General features: G+C 44.6%; 6 protein-coding genes across 6 annotated transcripts in view; 4 read left to right on the top strand and 2 right to left on the bottom strand.

The window, feature by feature from the left end:
* SS1G_04127 (hypothetical protein) overlaps nt 1-4,637 on the bottom strand; it is a gene marked incomplete at both ends in the record, with an annotated part of 5,927 nt that extends 1,290 nt beyond the window's left edge. The window contains 5 exons of the mRNA XM_001594270.1: nt 439-930; nt 1,000-1,645; nt 1,973-2,691; nt 2,896-4,065; nt 4,220-4,637. Coding sequence (XP_001594320.1) covers nt 439-930; nt 1,000-1,645; nt 1,973-2,691; nt 2,896-4,065; nt 4,220-4,637 — 3,445 coding nt within the window. The remainder of the gene's footprint in view (nt 1-438; nt 931-999; nt 1,646-1,972; nt 2,692-2,895; nt 4,066-4,219) is intronic.
* A 619-nt stretch (nt 4,638-5,256) lies between these two features.
* Nucleotides 5,257-5,406, top strand: SS1G_04126 (hypothetical protein; the record flags this gene model as incomplete). The annotated part of the gene is made up of 1 exon (XM_001594269.1): nt 5,257-5,406. One exon carries the CDS (start codon nt 5,257-5,259, stop codon nt 5,404-5,406), a length of 150 nt encoding a protein of 49 aa, XP_001594319.1.
* A 296-nt stretch (nt 5,407-5,702) lies between these two features.
* SS1G_04125 (hypothetical protein) lies at nt 5,703-7,381 on the bottom strand (the record flags this gene model as incomplete). Its single annotated transcript, XM_001594268.1, has 2 exons — nt 5,703-5,787; nt 5,964-7,381. 2 exons carry the CDS (start codon nt 7,379-7,381, stop codon nt 5,703-5,705), a joined length of 1,503 nt encoding a protein of 500 aa, XP_001594318.1.
* Nucleotides 7,382-8,603: 1,222 nt separating this feature from the next.
* On the top strand, nt 8,604-9,594 carry SS1G_04124 (hypothetical protein; the record flags this gene model as incomplete). The annotated part of the gene is made up of 4 exons (XM_001594267.1): nt 8,604-8,625; nt 8,794-8,853; nt 8,912-9,232; nt 9,284-9,594. The coding sequence occupies 4 exons, from the start codon at nt 8,604-8,606 to the stop codon at nt 9,592-9,594; spliced, it is 714 nt and encodes a 237-aa protein (XP_001594317.1).
* A 976-nt stretch (nt 9,595-10,570) lies between these two features.
* On the top strand, nt 10,571-11,665 carry SS1G_04123 (hypothetical protein; the record flags this gene model as incomplete). Its single annotated transcript, XM_001594266.1, has 2 exons — nt 10,571-11,506; nt 11,573-11,665. The coding sequence occupies 2 exons, from the start codon at nt 10,571-10,573 to the stop codon at nt 11,663-11,665; spliced, it is 1,029 nt and encodes a 342-aa protein (XP_001594316.1).
* A 612-nt stretch (nt 11,666-12,277) lies between these two features.
* Nucleotides 12,278-14,079, top strand: SS1G_04122 (hypothetical protein; the record flags this gene model as incomplete). The annotated part of the gene is made up of 3 exons (XM_001594265.1): nt 12,278-12,595; nt 12,847-13,486; nt 13,691-14,079. 3 exons carry the CDS (start codon nt 12,278-12,280, stop codon nt 14,077-14,079), a joined length of 1,347 nt encoding a protein of 448 aa, XP_001594315.1.
* Between the last annotated feature and the right edge of the window lie 284 nt (nt 14,080-14,363).

Raw genomic sequence — 14,363 nt, 5'->3', positions numbered from 1 at the left:
CAAGAGAGATCTCGGTTGGTCCGTACATGTTGAAAAACCGTAGATTGTCCTTATTAAGGGTCGCAAACTGTTGGATCGTATGCTTACTCACAGGTTCGCCAGCACATACAGCCAATTTCCAGTTGCTATTCCGAAGTCTTTCCGGAGCGTTACAGTATCTAAGCCAGGACGAGTACTCGGATGGTGTTGCACAAGTGTAAGTTATGCCGCGAGAATTAATAACCTCACCAATGGCTCAAGCATCGCTACGTAGCCGTCTTGGAGGAAGATGTATAGCTCCTCCAAAGCATAGTGCCGTTACGATCTGGGTAAAGGACATGTCGAAATTAGGGGAGCTTTGCTGGAGCACAATCTCCCGCTCTATTTTGCACAGACCAGCTGTAGGTTCAATCCAATTCCGCAGCCCTTCATGTTTCAGTATAATGCCTTTGGGTATACCAGTAGATCCACTCGTATAGAGAATCATGGCTGCATTGTCGGATGAAGCAGAAATGTCGACATGGGGCTTTCCTAATTCAAGTTTCTGTGCATTTATAATCCCTATTTCAGGTCTGCATAGTTTGTACCAATGCTCCTCGGTATCGTTGTCTACAAGGACAATAGTTGGTCTGCAATCTTGCACGATAGTAACTGAGCGGTCCCACGACATGGATAGGTCTAGTGGCAGATATACTGCTCCAATGCGTAAGATACCTAGAATAGATGCAATCCACGCAGCAGTAGGCTCCTGTAGAGTCGCTACAATATCGCCCGCGGTAACATTAGCAGACTGCAATGCCACCGCAATTGAATTCGAGTGATCTAGCAAAGACGAATATGTGATAGCAGCGCCGTTTTCAAAAGATACGGCAGGATCTTGTGGATTTAACATTGTAAGATCATCGATTCTATGGACGATAGTCTCAGGCCATGCAGAGGTATGTGCGGGACCTGATGGCACTATTAGTTTCGATTCTGTATGAAATTCATGACATGCAGGAGAAATAGATTTTTACGCACCTCGACCGAATTTCATGGCCTTGTCAATCTCTACTGCCTTGAAGAGTGAAGGCTGACTTAAAAGAACTTCGGGGTCATAAGCGAAAGACTTCACTAATTCCCTGTAGCTACCCATGAGGGTCTGCATTGCATATCCATCGTAGAGATCTTTTCGCCCCGAGAACATAAGCAGAGTCTCACCATCTGCATTGTCGATGATATCCAGGGCAAGATCATAGGCCGATCTGGAAGCGCAAAATGACAACATCTCGAGCTCACAGCCAGCCCAGAGAGTTTTTTCCTTCTGACCTTGTCGATAATTAACAAAACACTGGAATATGGGGGTATATGCCGACGAGCGCGGCGCGTTTAGCTCATTTAGCAGGACCTGAAATGGTGCGCGTGAATTTGCAAGCGCAGTATACACCTTGGAGCGTGTCTCTTCGAGAATCATAGAGAAATGAGATGATGTTGACGTGCGGAATCGAAGAGGTAGCAGATTCAGAAACATGCCAATACTACCCATGGTCTCTTTCTCGAGGCGGTTGGCGTCACCGATACCTATGGAGACATCTTCAGCGTCGGTATATCGCGATAACAAGGCCCTAAAAACGGCGAGATAGAAGTGAAATGCTGTAACTCTATAACGACGGCAGACTGCTTGGATCTGAGCCCTTGTGTCAGAGTCTACTCGCACGTCAATTCGCTCGTTATTATACGCCGTTAAAGGAACTCTTGATATAGCCTCTGACACTCGAAGGATGGGCAATGGGGGTGGAAAGTCGCAATATTCTGTCTTCCAAAAGCGCAGGATATCCTCGTACTCCCCGTCAGCGTAGTCGTTGTGCTGCTTTTCTGAGTAATCACAAAATTGCCGTGTCCTCTCCAAGCTCTGTCCAATGTGTAAATAATGAGATAGTAATTCCTTCATAAATACTTGAAAAGACACACCATCCATCGCCAGCCCATGTGCACTAAGAACTAGGAAATTTACAGTCGGCAAAAACGATAAAAGTTGGATGCGGATTGTGTCGCCACGTTTTAGATCAAAAACATAGTTATGTAATTGGTCTCTGATCAGCTCGACATCTCCTAAATCTGATATGTGTCTCTGTTCAAGATGAAGATTACTCGATTTCATGATTCCTTGCATCGGTTTATTGTTATCCTCGAAGAAGCAAGTCCTGATAGTCTCGTGCTGTCTGCCTATCGCATAAACTGCCAGCTTGAGATCTTCTATATGAAGGTCACCGTTCAATCGGAATGAAGCGCTGTGGTTGAGGCTTGTTTTGTCTTGTAGAAGAGAGAATACAAACCAAAACATTTCTTGGCTAAGAGAGAGCCTCACCGATTTCAGCAAGGTGGGCTCTGGGATGTCAAAATTAGAGGGCTCAATACTGGAATCTACCCTTGGTGAGTTGGCCGATGAGGCGGAAGAAAGCTGGTCTTCAAATATGGATACAGCGGGACTGTGGGTCGCTGCAGAGTCCTCATCATTATGTACCCGCTTCACTACTGAGTCAATCATCTGGAACTCTGAAGCATCTTGGATCGCTACGCTGGAAATTTCTGCCTGCATATTTAGAACCAGGGATGAAGAAATTTTGTCTGTCGCTATAGAGATCAATTCGCCTACTGCAGCACCACTAAGAATTTGTAGCACCGGAATGTTGACTTCGAAAGTCTTAATGAACCAACTGCGGATTTCGGTGGCTAGAAGTGAATCAATTCCCATCTCGTCTAAGCGCATACTGCCCAGGTCCACGTTGGTTAGTTTATCTGTACCCAGCTGGAAAAGAGCGCATAATTTCGGGAGGAAGGCGTCCCTGATAACAATACCGACTTCGTCTTATGTTTGAGCTTGTGCTAGTTGCGTCTTCATAGGAACTATACTTGGCGTTGTTGAGGTAACTTTACCTCCTGGCTCATCGTTCAAGACGTAGTGGCTCATTATCGGATTAAGTGCCCAACCAGGTTGCTCTTTATCTTGGTGACTGACCATTCTAGCTCCAGCTGTAATATCAATTTCTCGTCCAGAATTGGGACGTCCTGATTTCACTGCCTCTGCGAGCAGCTGATGAAAATCGCGCTCTGATAATGGTATATATTCGCAAGATCGTGCATCTATAGCTTTAGCAGCGATTTTCTGCTGTGCAATATAGCCAACTCCAAGAATAGGACCAATGTTGATAACCGAACCAGCTAGGCCACGCCGACGCCGCTGCTCAGCGAGGCTAGTCATGAAAAGGTTACCCGCTGAGTAATTTGCTTGTCCAGGGCTTCCAACCACAGCCGAAAATGACGAGAAGAAGACGAAAAAGTCGAGTGTGTCTTCTTGAAATAGATTGTTAAGATGAATACTTCCTTCAACCTTCGGTCGGGTGACTTTAGACAGCACGTCAAAAGTCATGTCACTCAAAGCCGTGTCCTGTAAGACCATTGCTCCCTGAGCGATACCAGCAATTGGAGGAAGATTGGAGCATATAAAGGCGTCAAGATTTGTTACCTCGTCCTTATTAGTGTTGTCGCATGAAAATAATTTTATGGTAACACCCGCGGTATTCATCATTTCTAGCCAGGAATTTTGAATATTAGGCGCTCGGCTTGAAATAACAATATGTTTAGCTCCATGATGAGCCATCCACTCGCAAAGTGATAGTCCTAGTCCTCCACTAAGACCTGCTAGCCAATAGGTCTTCGACTCGGAAAACAGTGGCAATGAATCTACTGGCTGCACTCGGACCGAAAATTCAGATTCAATCACCCATCTCACAATTGACAGTGGTGCCAATATGCTGTCAGGACCTATAATATCGCTTGATATTATAGCAGGAAGCTGAAATTTTGCTTCTATATTACTCTCAATCAGAGTGTCTTTAGCATGAACAGCAGCATCTTGCAGCTGGCTACAAATATCATCAACTTCAAACCCAAGAGGAGTCCATGAATCTCGACCAAACATTGTATCGACGTTTTCGTATTTGGAATGCAGCGGCAACTGAGAGCGGATTCGCTGCCCGACCGATCTACTCTTGAAACCGGTGGAGAAATCTAGGTAGATAGAAACTCTGTTGGGAAGCAAACGACCTGTGAATAGAATTAGAGTTAGTACTATAACACCAAGAATAAGAGCACGCGTAAACGCTATTCGGTGCTCTCTTGGTATTTTCCCCATTCCAAAAGTTAAATAATACTTCAAATCTGGAACAAAGAACGAATAATCCAAAATTAGAAGACTCACGTATAGCTTGCTCTGGTGTGGCATATTGGATCTCCAGCCAGGAAGAATCGCTAGGTACAATGCCACTCGTAATAAACACAACATTCAAATTCTTGCGAGCCGCTTCTTTCGATAAAATTGCAGCAAAGGTGGGATTTGGCTCAAAGACAACAATACTATTTCCTTTGGCCAAAGATTTGATCGTACTTGAAACGAGCAGATGAAAAGCAACAAGCATTACAAACGTAGCCTCTGAACCAGAAATCAATATCACAGGAACTGAAACATTTTCCCATGGGCATGAAAAGTGGGTATTACTTGCTGAAAGAGTCACGAACTGTTCCTTAGTGTTGACATCTGTTCCAAGTATTATGAACATGCAACCGAAATCGGCAATCCGAATAGCGGAAAATGTTGAGTAGCTGGCTTGTAATTGCATTATTTGAATTTCATGCTGGAACCGAACGGGCATCGACACGTCTTCGATGAAAATCCCCGGATTAGATGTATTTACAGTTACATTGCCAGAATTTAGAGGCCTTTTTTTGAAAATCGTACGTCGTGATGAGTTATAGCGCCTATTCATTTCCTGGCTTGGTATCAGACGTGGAATCATGAATCGACCATTTTTGTCCAGAACAAGCCCTGGCTCAACAGTTATGTGTAAATTGTTTTGGGTTCCATCCATATTCCATATCTTGGCGCCCTTAAACCGCAGCAGCGCCTCGCTCAAAGTGCGCACGTCTAGCTTCTGGATATCTTCAATATCCAAAAACTGGAAGCTCAAAGACGGGAGTTCCCAGGCACTAGAGCGCATAAGACCAACTGCCATATTAGCGTAGGGGTTATTGGCACGCCGACCGTGTGTAACCCAGAGGATAGATTCTGCTTCCATAAACATTGATTTCATCTTCTCCCATGTTTGTTCGCTCAGTTGGCTGAACGTGGGTCCATCCAGATCAGCCAGATTAAGTACAGTCGTTGCAACTGATATATCTACAGCGGACAACTCATTCAGAGACCGAACGATCTTGACGAGTCTACAGTATGAGCGCAAAATGGGTTCCAATTGGCCTACGAGGCGTGATGTGCGCAAGCTGGTTCCACCAAGTAGTATGAGATCCTGCATTAAAGTCTTTGAGCCGAAAAGATCTGTGTTTGACGAGAATGGATCCCGAAGAAAAGAAATCTTGTCATTCACCGCCTGAGACACAAAAAGAGTAGTGGGCATAACAAGAGGCTCCGGATCTGGACTGGCGGTATCGCATCCTGAGAAACCTGTCTTACGGAGCAACTCATCCCACCTTGCTAGATCTACGCAAGGAGATAGAACTCGGCCGTCCTCTGCGCCAAGCCACCAACCCGGAAAGCCACCGAAAGTAGTCCCTACACGAGTGGCATCGTTCGGAATGCCTTCAAGTACGACGAGATAGCCACCTGGTTTAAGTAGATATCGGACATTTCGTAGCGTTTGTTCTAGAAAAGGTGTAGCATGCAGGACTAATTATGCGACCAGCATATCATATGAATGAGGTTCGGCAAAACCTTGCTGGCGAGGATCGCGACTAATGTCTAGTACCTTAAAGAGCCTATAAGCAAAGATTCAGCGTCAGCTTTGCAATCTTAATACCGTAGGAAAATGAGGAAAAAAGACATGAACATAATCCAAAGGGAATCAAAGGCTACTTTGAAATCATAATTCCCTGAAAAATTTCTTGTAAAAGACACTGCAAGTCAGAGCAACTTGAAGAGTAGAAGAACTTACATCCGGTCATTTTTGAAATCTGCTTGGGCGGCGCTGAAAAAGCCAGAAGTAATGTCGGTAAAAGTATAAGACGCAAACGCTGTTGGGCCTGCTTCGGCAAAGATGCCCCTAGTTGCACTACCTGTGCCTGCACCAATCTCAAGTACATGCATATGAGGATATCTATGAACGATCTGTTTGACAGTTCGGGAGAGATACCTTGTATAGACAGGCATACCAATCGCATTCTTGTAAAACTTTGTCAGCAGATTATCTGCCATGCCGATCTCTATCGCCCGTTTCTCCCCTTGAGCAATAGCGATTAGATTCTCCCCAATTCCACGAAGAAGTTCAACATCAACTACAGCTGCATGCTGCTCACATATTGCTATTATTTCCTCTTCTGTATCATACTCCCATTCGGACTTCCACAGCGGTAGTTGTCCAGCTCGAGCACGCGAAAGAATGTGCGAGGCAAATTGGTATAAGAGTACATGAGGCCCTTGGGATCTCGAAGGATGGTCACTGGGGACTTTTCTATCAAGATCTCGGAGATAAAAGCCTGAAAGTCTTTCCAGAAGAGCCACCAACTCGTGTTGCTCCGGTGTTGCAAAGCCGTCAATTGCGATTAGTTCAATATCCGGGGAAGCTACATCCCATACTGTTGTTGAAAACAGCTCCTTGTCGTCTTTTGACGTCGATTGGGAAAACGGCACACATTCAAGGCCTTCAACCTGGATAATGGCATGGTTTAAGTCATTTGGATAGATGTAGATATCGCCTGCGATCTTTGTCGAGTTTAAAGGTTGAATAGTGTCAAATGGAAAGGCAATCTCTTTGATCATCTCGCTTTTGCACAATTCGGGATTAAACCTGATACATTTTATCGCTCTCGGGACGTGCATAGACCAAAGACTGCCATCACCGGGATATGAATGAGCGAGAAGAATCGACTGGAAAGCGGCATCTAAGAATGCAGGGTGAACAAGCATTTGCGATGGCTCAAGATTGGAAACGAAGCCGGTTGCAGCACCAAGCTTTCTCTCCAGGAAATCCAAGGCAGCAAAAGGCCCCGTATAATTATAGTCCATCTTATGTAGAGAGGTGTAAAACTGTTTGGTATCAACACTCAGAAAGTTTGGTGGACGGGAACTCCTAGCAGGCAATGCAGTTTTATCACATTCGCCCAGAAATACTCGTGTACGACCACTAGCAAGTAGATCTAGAGATGTTCCGTGGGTTTCAGCCGCTGCATTATATTTGAAGTGTGCATCGATGGTATTGTCGCCATTTCGTAGAATGTTTGTGAAAGAAAATATGGTCTCAATGCTCGAGTCTTCATTCTTGAACGTCAAAGCTTTAGTGATATCCAAGTTTTGAATCTCGATGAGACTTATAGTTTCCCCCCGACACAGTGCAATTGATGCCTCTAATGCCATTATAACATATCCAGCAGCCGGGAAGACTATCTGATCTTGCAATTGATGGCCCTTGAGCCACGAAACGTCCTTGGGCCGGAGAAGATGCCGCCACCTCATTTCTTGTGGAGTACTATCAGGTGTCAGATGACCGAGGAGCTCATGCACATGGCCTGGACGAGTTCTCACTGCTCTAGCATATCTAGATTCGTGCCAATACTCATTCTCATAATTCAATTAGAAAATTAAAGCCCTCACTTATTGCAGTAGAGCATCTTCTTGGTGATTGAAGTCTTCTCAATTGATACTGTTAAATTTACAGTTTAACATGACCACACCACTTCTTGAAATGTCATCAATTTGGTGTGGCATGCTCGCTGTAGCACATAATGTTGCTTTAACGCACAAACGAAGATGATAACTTAATGAAGAAATAATCTGATAATAATGCGACAGTCTTGTGTTAGGCTAAGGTCGAATGTATCATGTATCAGACGCTTAAGCTCTAACTCTTAGGATTTCAGGTGATCCCCCGCACTGCTGACCGAGTTCGAAGCCTGCAGCGAATTGTTCTGCATTAGGTAAGCCATTCTGTAATTGGAAAGTAACGGCGATCGGAGTTCCGAAAGAAATTACCAGATGTAGTACTTTGACACCGAACATAGAGTAACATTCGGTTTCGGTGTCGGGGGTAGAATTGTGGATCGCACGTTGAGTGTGATTGCTGCCGAAAATAATCAGGCTTAACACAGCTTTGAAATGCGGCGTTGCGGCGAGAACAATAATAGATGATTATTAAGAATGAATAGCAAATGTAAAGCCCATGGGAATCTAGGATTTCGCTATTATTTTCGTCATCTGTGAACTCACAAGTGGCAAATTTGGAGAAAAAGAGGCCCGGTCTTTCATTCTACCTTATCCTGATAAACGTACTACCTTTGCATTATTCGCGGAAATATTCTACAGAACTTACAAACAGAAGCAGCTCACCCTCCATCGCACTGCTAATCTCATTGACCCTATGGAAATCCCTAGCTTCTTAGCAAACATTACTCATGCAGATTTGATGGTATGGCTCTCGGTGGCTGTGGGTACGGTACGTTATTTCTACCAACTGCTATAAGCTGACATAACCTACTAAGAAGCCGTTAGTCGATCGTTTATTCGTTTATTCGCGGCATCTATAATCTATACTTCCATCCACTTTCCAAATATCCAGGTCCCAAGCTAGCGGCGGTCTCCAATGTTTGGTATGCATATAACTGGTAAGTTATTGGCATACTTTGCGGCAAGCTGGCGTTAAGAACTCATTTAATAAAAACCAGGTTAACCGGGAAATGGCCATGGAAAATCGAAGAAGTGTTGAAGCGGTATGGTGAGAAGAGCAAATTCCTCATGTCCTTTCATTTGACTAGCCCATTGACAGTCTGTAGGCGATGTTGTCCGTATTGCACCAAACGAACTTGTCTTTCTCACGCCACAGGCAGGAAGAGGTAGATAAGAAAGATTCTGATTGCGATCGTTAGAATTTAGCTAACAGAGTATGTTCAGATATTCACGCAACGCATGTCAAAAATCTTGAAACATTCGTGAAAACAGACTTCGAAGATCTTGGAGAGGACGGTGGAATTTCGTTCGAGATTGATCCGGTCAAGCATCGCGAGGTAGCGAAAAAACTTGCTCCCGCCTTTAGCACGAGAAATACAAAGGCTAAGGAAGCGGTTCTGCATAAATATGTTGACTCGTTTGTTGAAAAGATGAAAACCATTGGAGGGAAGAAGGAAATTGAGCTGCGCCAGTGGGCAGACTGGTTAACTATGGATATCTCTGCAGATATGACATACAATCGCCAAATGAACCAGATGAAAGATGGTACAGTCCTTGTCGCATCTAACTACTGTTTAACATGCTGATTTTCAACAGAAAAAAGCTCTCTTCTATTGGATGCCGTAATTAAAGTCAATCTGTTCTTGACGATCCAGGCAGTATCCAAAAAGTTTCCTCTACTCAGTCCGCTTATGTACTTATTCATTCCCCCGTCTGTCTGGCTCACTATGCCACGGGTCTTGAAAATCAACAGCCAAGAGGTCCAGTCACGTATCGAACGCAAAGGGCAAACGGAACATCTAGATTACTTCGACCAACTCATTCCTGGAGATGCTTCCGCTCCCAAAGACAAGAAGCAAATCAATCACTTGGAGCAAATAGCAGGCCAAATGCTAGTGGCAGGCTAGGAACCAATGTCAAACCAGTTTTACTCATCGATTCTCTTCCTCCTTAGAGAGCCGAATATCTATCAATCGCTTGTGAAGGAAATCAGAAGCGAGTTCAAATCTTATAGTGAAATCACTCCTGATACAGTAGCGAATATGAAGTACCTACATGCTTGTTTGCAGGAGACTTTCCGTATTCATCAAAATACATCAGATGGCCTGCCGCGCATGAGCCCCGGTGCTATCGTCGATGGCAAATACATCCGGCGTGGGGTAAGCATCTCTTAAGTCACAGCGATACCCAGTCTCTCACTCACCAATTATTTATAGGTCATTTGCCAAATTAGCCATTTCGCTGCAGCTCGAAATCCACGCTACTTTGCAGACCCACTTGAGTACCGGCCACAGCGTTGGCTTCCTTCAGATCACCCGGAGTACGATCTCAAATACCAAAATGATGATCCTAAGGCCTTCTTACCTTTTAATCAGGGCCCCAGGATGTGCCCTGGCTCCGCAATCGCATGGGCTCAGACGAAATTGTATCTCGCGAAGGTTTTGTGGACGTTCGATATAGAGGCGGTGCCAGGTCAAGACATATCCTTTGATCGAGATTTCTATATCTATACCATGTGGAATAAACCACAGTTTTGGGTGAAGTTTGTACCAGTGGCAAGGGGTGAAGACCGCCCATGACTGTAGCATCACAACTAGAATTTAATCACAAATTCATATATGTCGCATCGAGAACATTAGAAAATGGCCTTGCGCTCAAAAACCATACCCATACCTCCTACATAAGTACTTCGTGTAAATCCGTAGAATTTCATAATTTTCTTCTTTTTTCTTTGGTTCCGATAAGCCCACAGTACTGCATCCGATATGGATGTCCGACTCCGATCTTATTTTCAACCGATGTGACGAGTGATACATATTTAAAAGTATGCTTGCTGCTCTCTTCTCACCATCATCGAAGTATTCCACTGTCAATGCCTTCAATATGGTATCAACGGTATCCTTTGTCTCAACGTTACCGTCGTCACAGCGGGCAATTGTCCAAAATGCAAGTGGAAAAGCCAAGCTTGCTGAAGATGTACTAGTACTGACCCTGCTTCCTGGAACTATACTGGTCAAAACAATTGCCGTTGCTATACAACTATGTGATTATAAAATGGGCAGAATGTGCCCCAGCGAGAACGCCGTGGTCGGGACTGACTTCTCTGGTACGATTGTGCGCATACACGCCGATACAAAGACATCACTTCAACTTGGCGATCTTGTCTGCGGGCTTGTACATGGTTCCAACACGATTGATGGTCAAAATGGTGCTTTTGCTGAATATATTCGCGCACCTGCCGATCTAGTTCTTCGTGTGCCACCTGGACTTTTGCCAGAACAAGCTGCCACATTGGGCACCGCGCTTGCGACCAATTGTCTAGCTCTTTGGGACACATTACGTCTCACAGCATCTCCATATTCCATTGCATTGAAGCCTTTTCCGGTACTTGTTTACGGAGGTAGCACAACCGTAGGCACCATGGCGATTCAGCTCTTACGTCTTTCTGGGCTAGAGCCAATCACAACGTGCTCGCCTCATAACACGGATCTAGTACTTAGTTATGGTGCCACCGCTGTGCTTGACTATTCGGCATCAAGTACTATACTTGCCATTCGCGAACTTACTGGTGGAAGACTTGGCTATGTTTTAGATTGTATCGTTGATCCTGAGTCGGTCGCCTGTTGTTATACGGCGATCGGACGCGTGGGAGGGCGATACGCAGGGTTGGAGAAATTCCCTGACGAAGCGCGCGCACGCGTAGCACAGCGCCGTGCTGTCAAGGCTGAGTTTGTTATGAGGTTGGAGGTTTTTGGAAAGAAGGTCGAGTTGCCGGGGGAATATGGCCGCCGGGCTAGTGAGGAACAACACCAGGTCGTCGTGAGTTACTTTCGTATGTTCCAGCGCCTGCTGAACGATGGCAAACTGAAGCCTCACCCGCTCCAGGTAATTCCGGGAGCTTTCGGCGCAATCCTGGATGGCATTCAACTCTTGCAAAGAGGGGTAATTTCAGGAAAGAAACTGGTAGTACTTGTTTGAACCCGTATTACGAGGCGCAGGTAGAAGTTCAAATTAATTCAGCATGGCGAAAATATCTCGTCTAGCATATTGAATACAACTTAGATAGTAAGGACCAAAGAAAACAATTTCATCCAAATAACTTAAGGCTTTTAATATTCTGGTTCCGCCTTCAATGAGTTTGAGTTCTTATCTTCTATTTGATTCTGTCGCTGTCGTGATGTTCTTCGCAATAAGCACCAGGGCGGTGAAGATGCAAGACTTCCTTCACTCACGTGCAGGCAGCACTTCAAAATTTCCCAGACATACATATTTCTTATCCAACACAAACTTCCTTTTGTCAAATGATAGCTACGACCGGACAACTATGCCACGCAGATTTCCTGCACCATAAGTCAATTAAATTGAAAGGAAAGACGTGACATGTGGTCGCCAGGAATACCAACAGATGTGAATCAATTCGCAGTCAAATTACTCAATTAGGCATTCGGAATTCCGAAATGCAGTTTCAGAGGCGCGGTCCAGATGACTCCCGACATCTACCTACCCAGGCATTTTCATCATGTCCAAATATCTTAGTAACTAGCAGACAAAGAAATTAAATCTTTATTCACCTTTTTGAAGTTGCGGACAATGGTCGCTGCTGGTGGTTCTGTCGACGTCGACGTCACAACGGCGTTACCAGCTCAAACTGCTGCAACTGCTGAGGATAAAATTCCTGTAGAGATATCGTCTTCGAGAGAAAAGACTTGCCTTTCCCCTTCTTCTTCTTCTTCTTCTTCTTTTCCAGAATTCAAGCCCAGCTACCGCTTCTGGTGCATAATTATCGGCCTCGGTATCACCAACCTCCTCGGCGCTCTCGAAAACATAGTCGTGTCGACTGCTGCGCCTGTAATCTTATCCGATCTGCATATGGGCCAGAACTTCATCTGGATAACCAATGCATTTTTCGTGTGTAGTGCGGCCTTCCAGCCTTTATTTGGGCAGTTGTGCAATGTATTTGGAAGACGGTGAATCACTATTTTTATTGTCGCCATCTTTATACTTGGGAGTGGGATATGCGGTGGTGCCAGCAGCGAAAACATGTTGATTGCCGGTCGGGCGGTGCAGGGAATGGGGAGTGGAGGGATTATTATGGTGATTGGTTTGTGGCATACTTCTTCCAGTTTACTAAAGCAGATATAGCCGTAGCTAATGTACAGATAGATATCATCGTCTCGGATTTAGTCCCCCTCCGCCAACGTGGAAACTACATGGCAGTAATCCTAGCCATCTATGGAATCGGTGTATCATTAGGCCCTTTCATTGGCGGCGCAATTGTCTACTCAACTACATGGCGCTGGGTCTTTTACCTCAATCTTCCTATCGGCGGAACGTCTCTCATAGTACTATACCTATTCCTCCAAGTCAATTACAATAAAGATGTGGGTTTTGTCCAGAAGCTACAACGAATTGATGTGGTGGGCAACGGGATTCTTATGGCTGGCGCTGTGGCTATCCTCTATGCTCTTTCCATCTCAAATCCCTGGTCATCTTGGCACAAATTAGTGCCTCTGATTCTTGGTTTTCTATCCTTCTTCATATTCGCAGTATATGAAGCTTCGGGCATTCCATCTGAACCTGTGATACCAACTAGACTCTTCACAAATCGCACATCGATTATCGTATCCATCAATACTTTTCTCAATTCCGCCCTTTTGTTTTGGGTAATGTTTTTCCTACCCGTGTATTTCCAAGCAGTAGCACTTTACTCTCCCCGCCGCACAGGCGTTGCTCTCCTTCCATACTCCCTCGTGGGAATCCCCGGCGCGGCCATCTCCGCCATGGCGTTGAGTCGCTGGGGTAAGTTCCGACCTTTACATTTCGCTGGCTTTGCTTTATTCGCTATCTCATTAGGTCTCCTTTCACTACAGCGAGAAGATACATCGACGGCCGAATGGGCTATATATCAATGTATATTTGCCTTAGGGGCTGGTATGGTGCTGAATACACTATTACCTGCATTTCAAGCACCCGCTTCAGAGGCTGATCAAGCGGCGGCCACAGCCACTTGGTATTTTATTCGCACTTTTGGTTACGTATGGGGCGTTGCTATTCCTGCGGCTATCTTTAATAGTCGTGTTGCGGTGCTGAGATGGCGAATATCTGATGAGGGCTTGAGACAACAATTGGAGAGTGGGAGTGCATACCAGTTGGCAGCTGCCCAATTTATTGAACATTACCCAATTGATGTACAAGGAGAGATTCGTACTGTGTATCGGGAGGCATTAAAACGTGTGTGGCAGATAGCCGTTGTCTTTGCTGGTATAGCCTGCGTGCTAGTTTTGCTAGAGAAGGAAATACCATTGAGGACAGTTCTGGAAACAGACTATGGATTAAAGGAATCTCCGAAGGATTCGCGAGAAGAAAAGGATGTTGAAAGGAACCAGGATTGATAAAGCTGCGAGTTGTTTTAATTTTATTTATAAAATTTTATTGTTCTAGCGGGCGTATATAATTCTATAATATTATTTTTATTAAAATAGCCTAATCAATATGTTTTTTAAATTATTAAAATTATAATATTTTATTAAAAAAGAATTTAATAAAGTTTTATATATTAAAAATAATAATATTATATATTGTTAAAGTGAATGGTTCCTGCGTAGCACGTGCACAGGGCACTAGTCCTATTTATATTCGAGACTGTACTAGCTTTATGTTACGTCCAAAACGATTA

Source organism: Sclerotinia sclerotiorum, genomic scaffold, assembly GCF_000146945.2.
Source record: "Sclerotinia sclerotiorum 1980 UF-70 scaffold_5 genomic scaffold, whole genome shotgun sequence".
NCBI classification, from domain to species: domain Eukaryota; kingdom Fungi; phylum Ascomycota; class Leotiomycetes; order Helotiales; family Sclerotiniaceae; genus Sclerotinia; species Sclerotinia sclerotiorum.
Note: the sequence above shows the minus strand (reverse complement) of the source record. Positions and strands in the feature narration are given on the sequence as shown.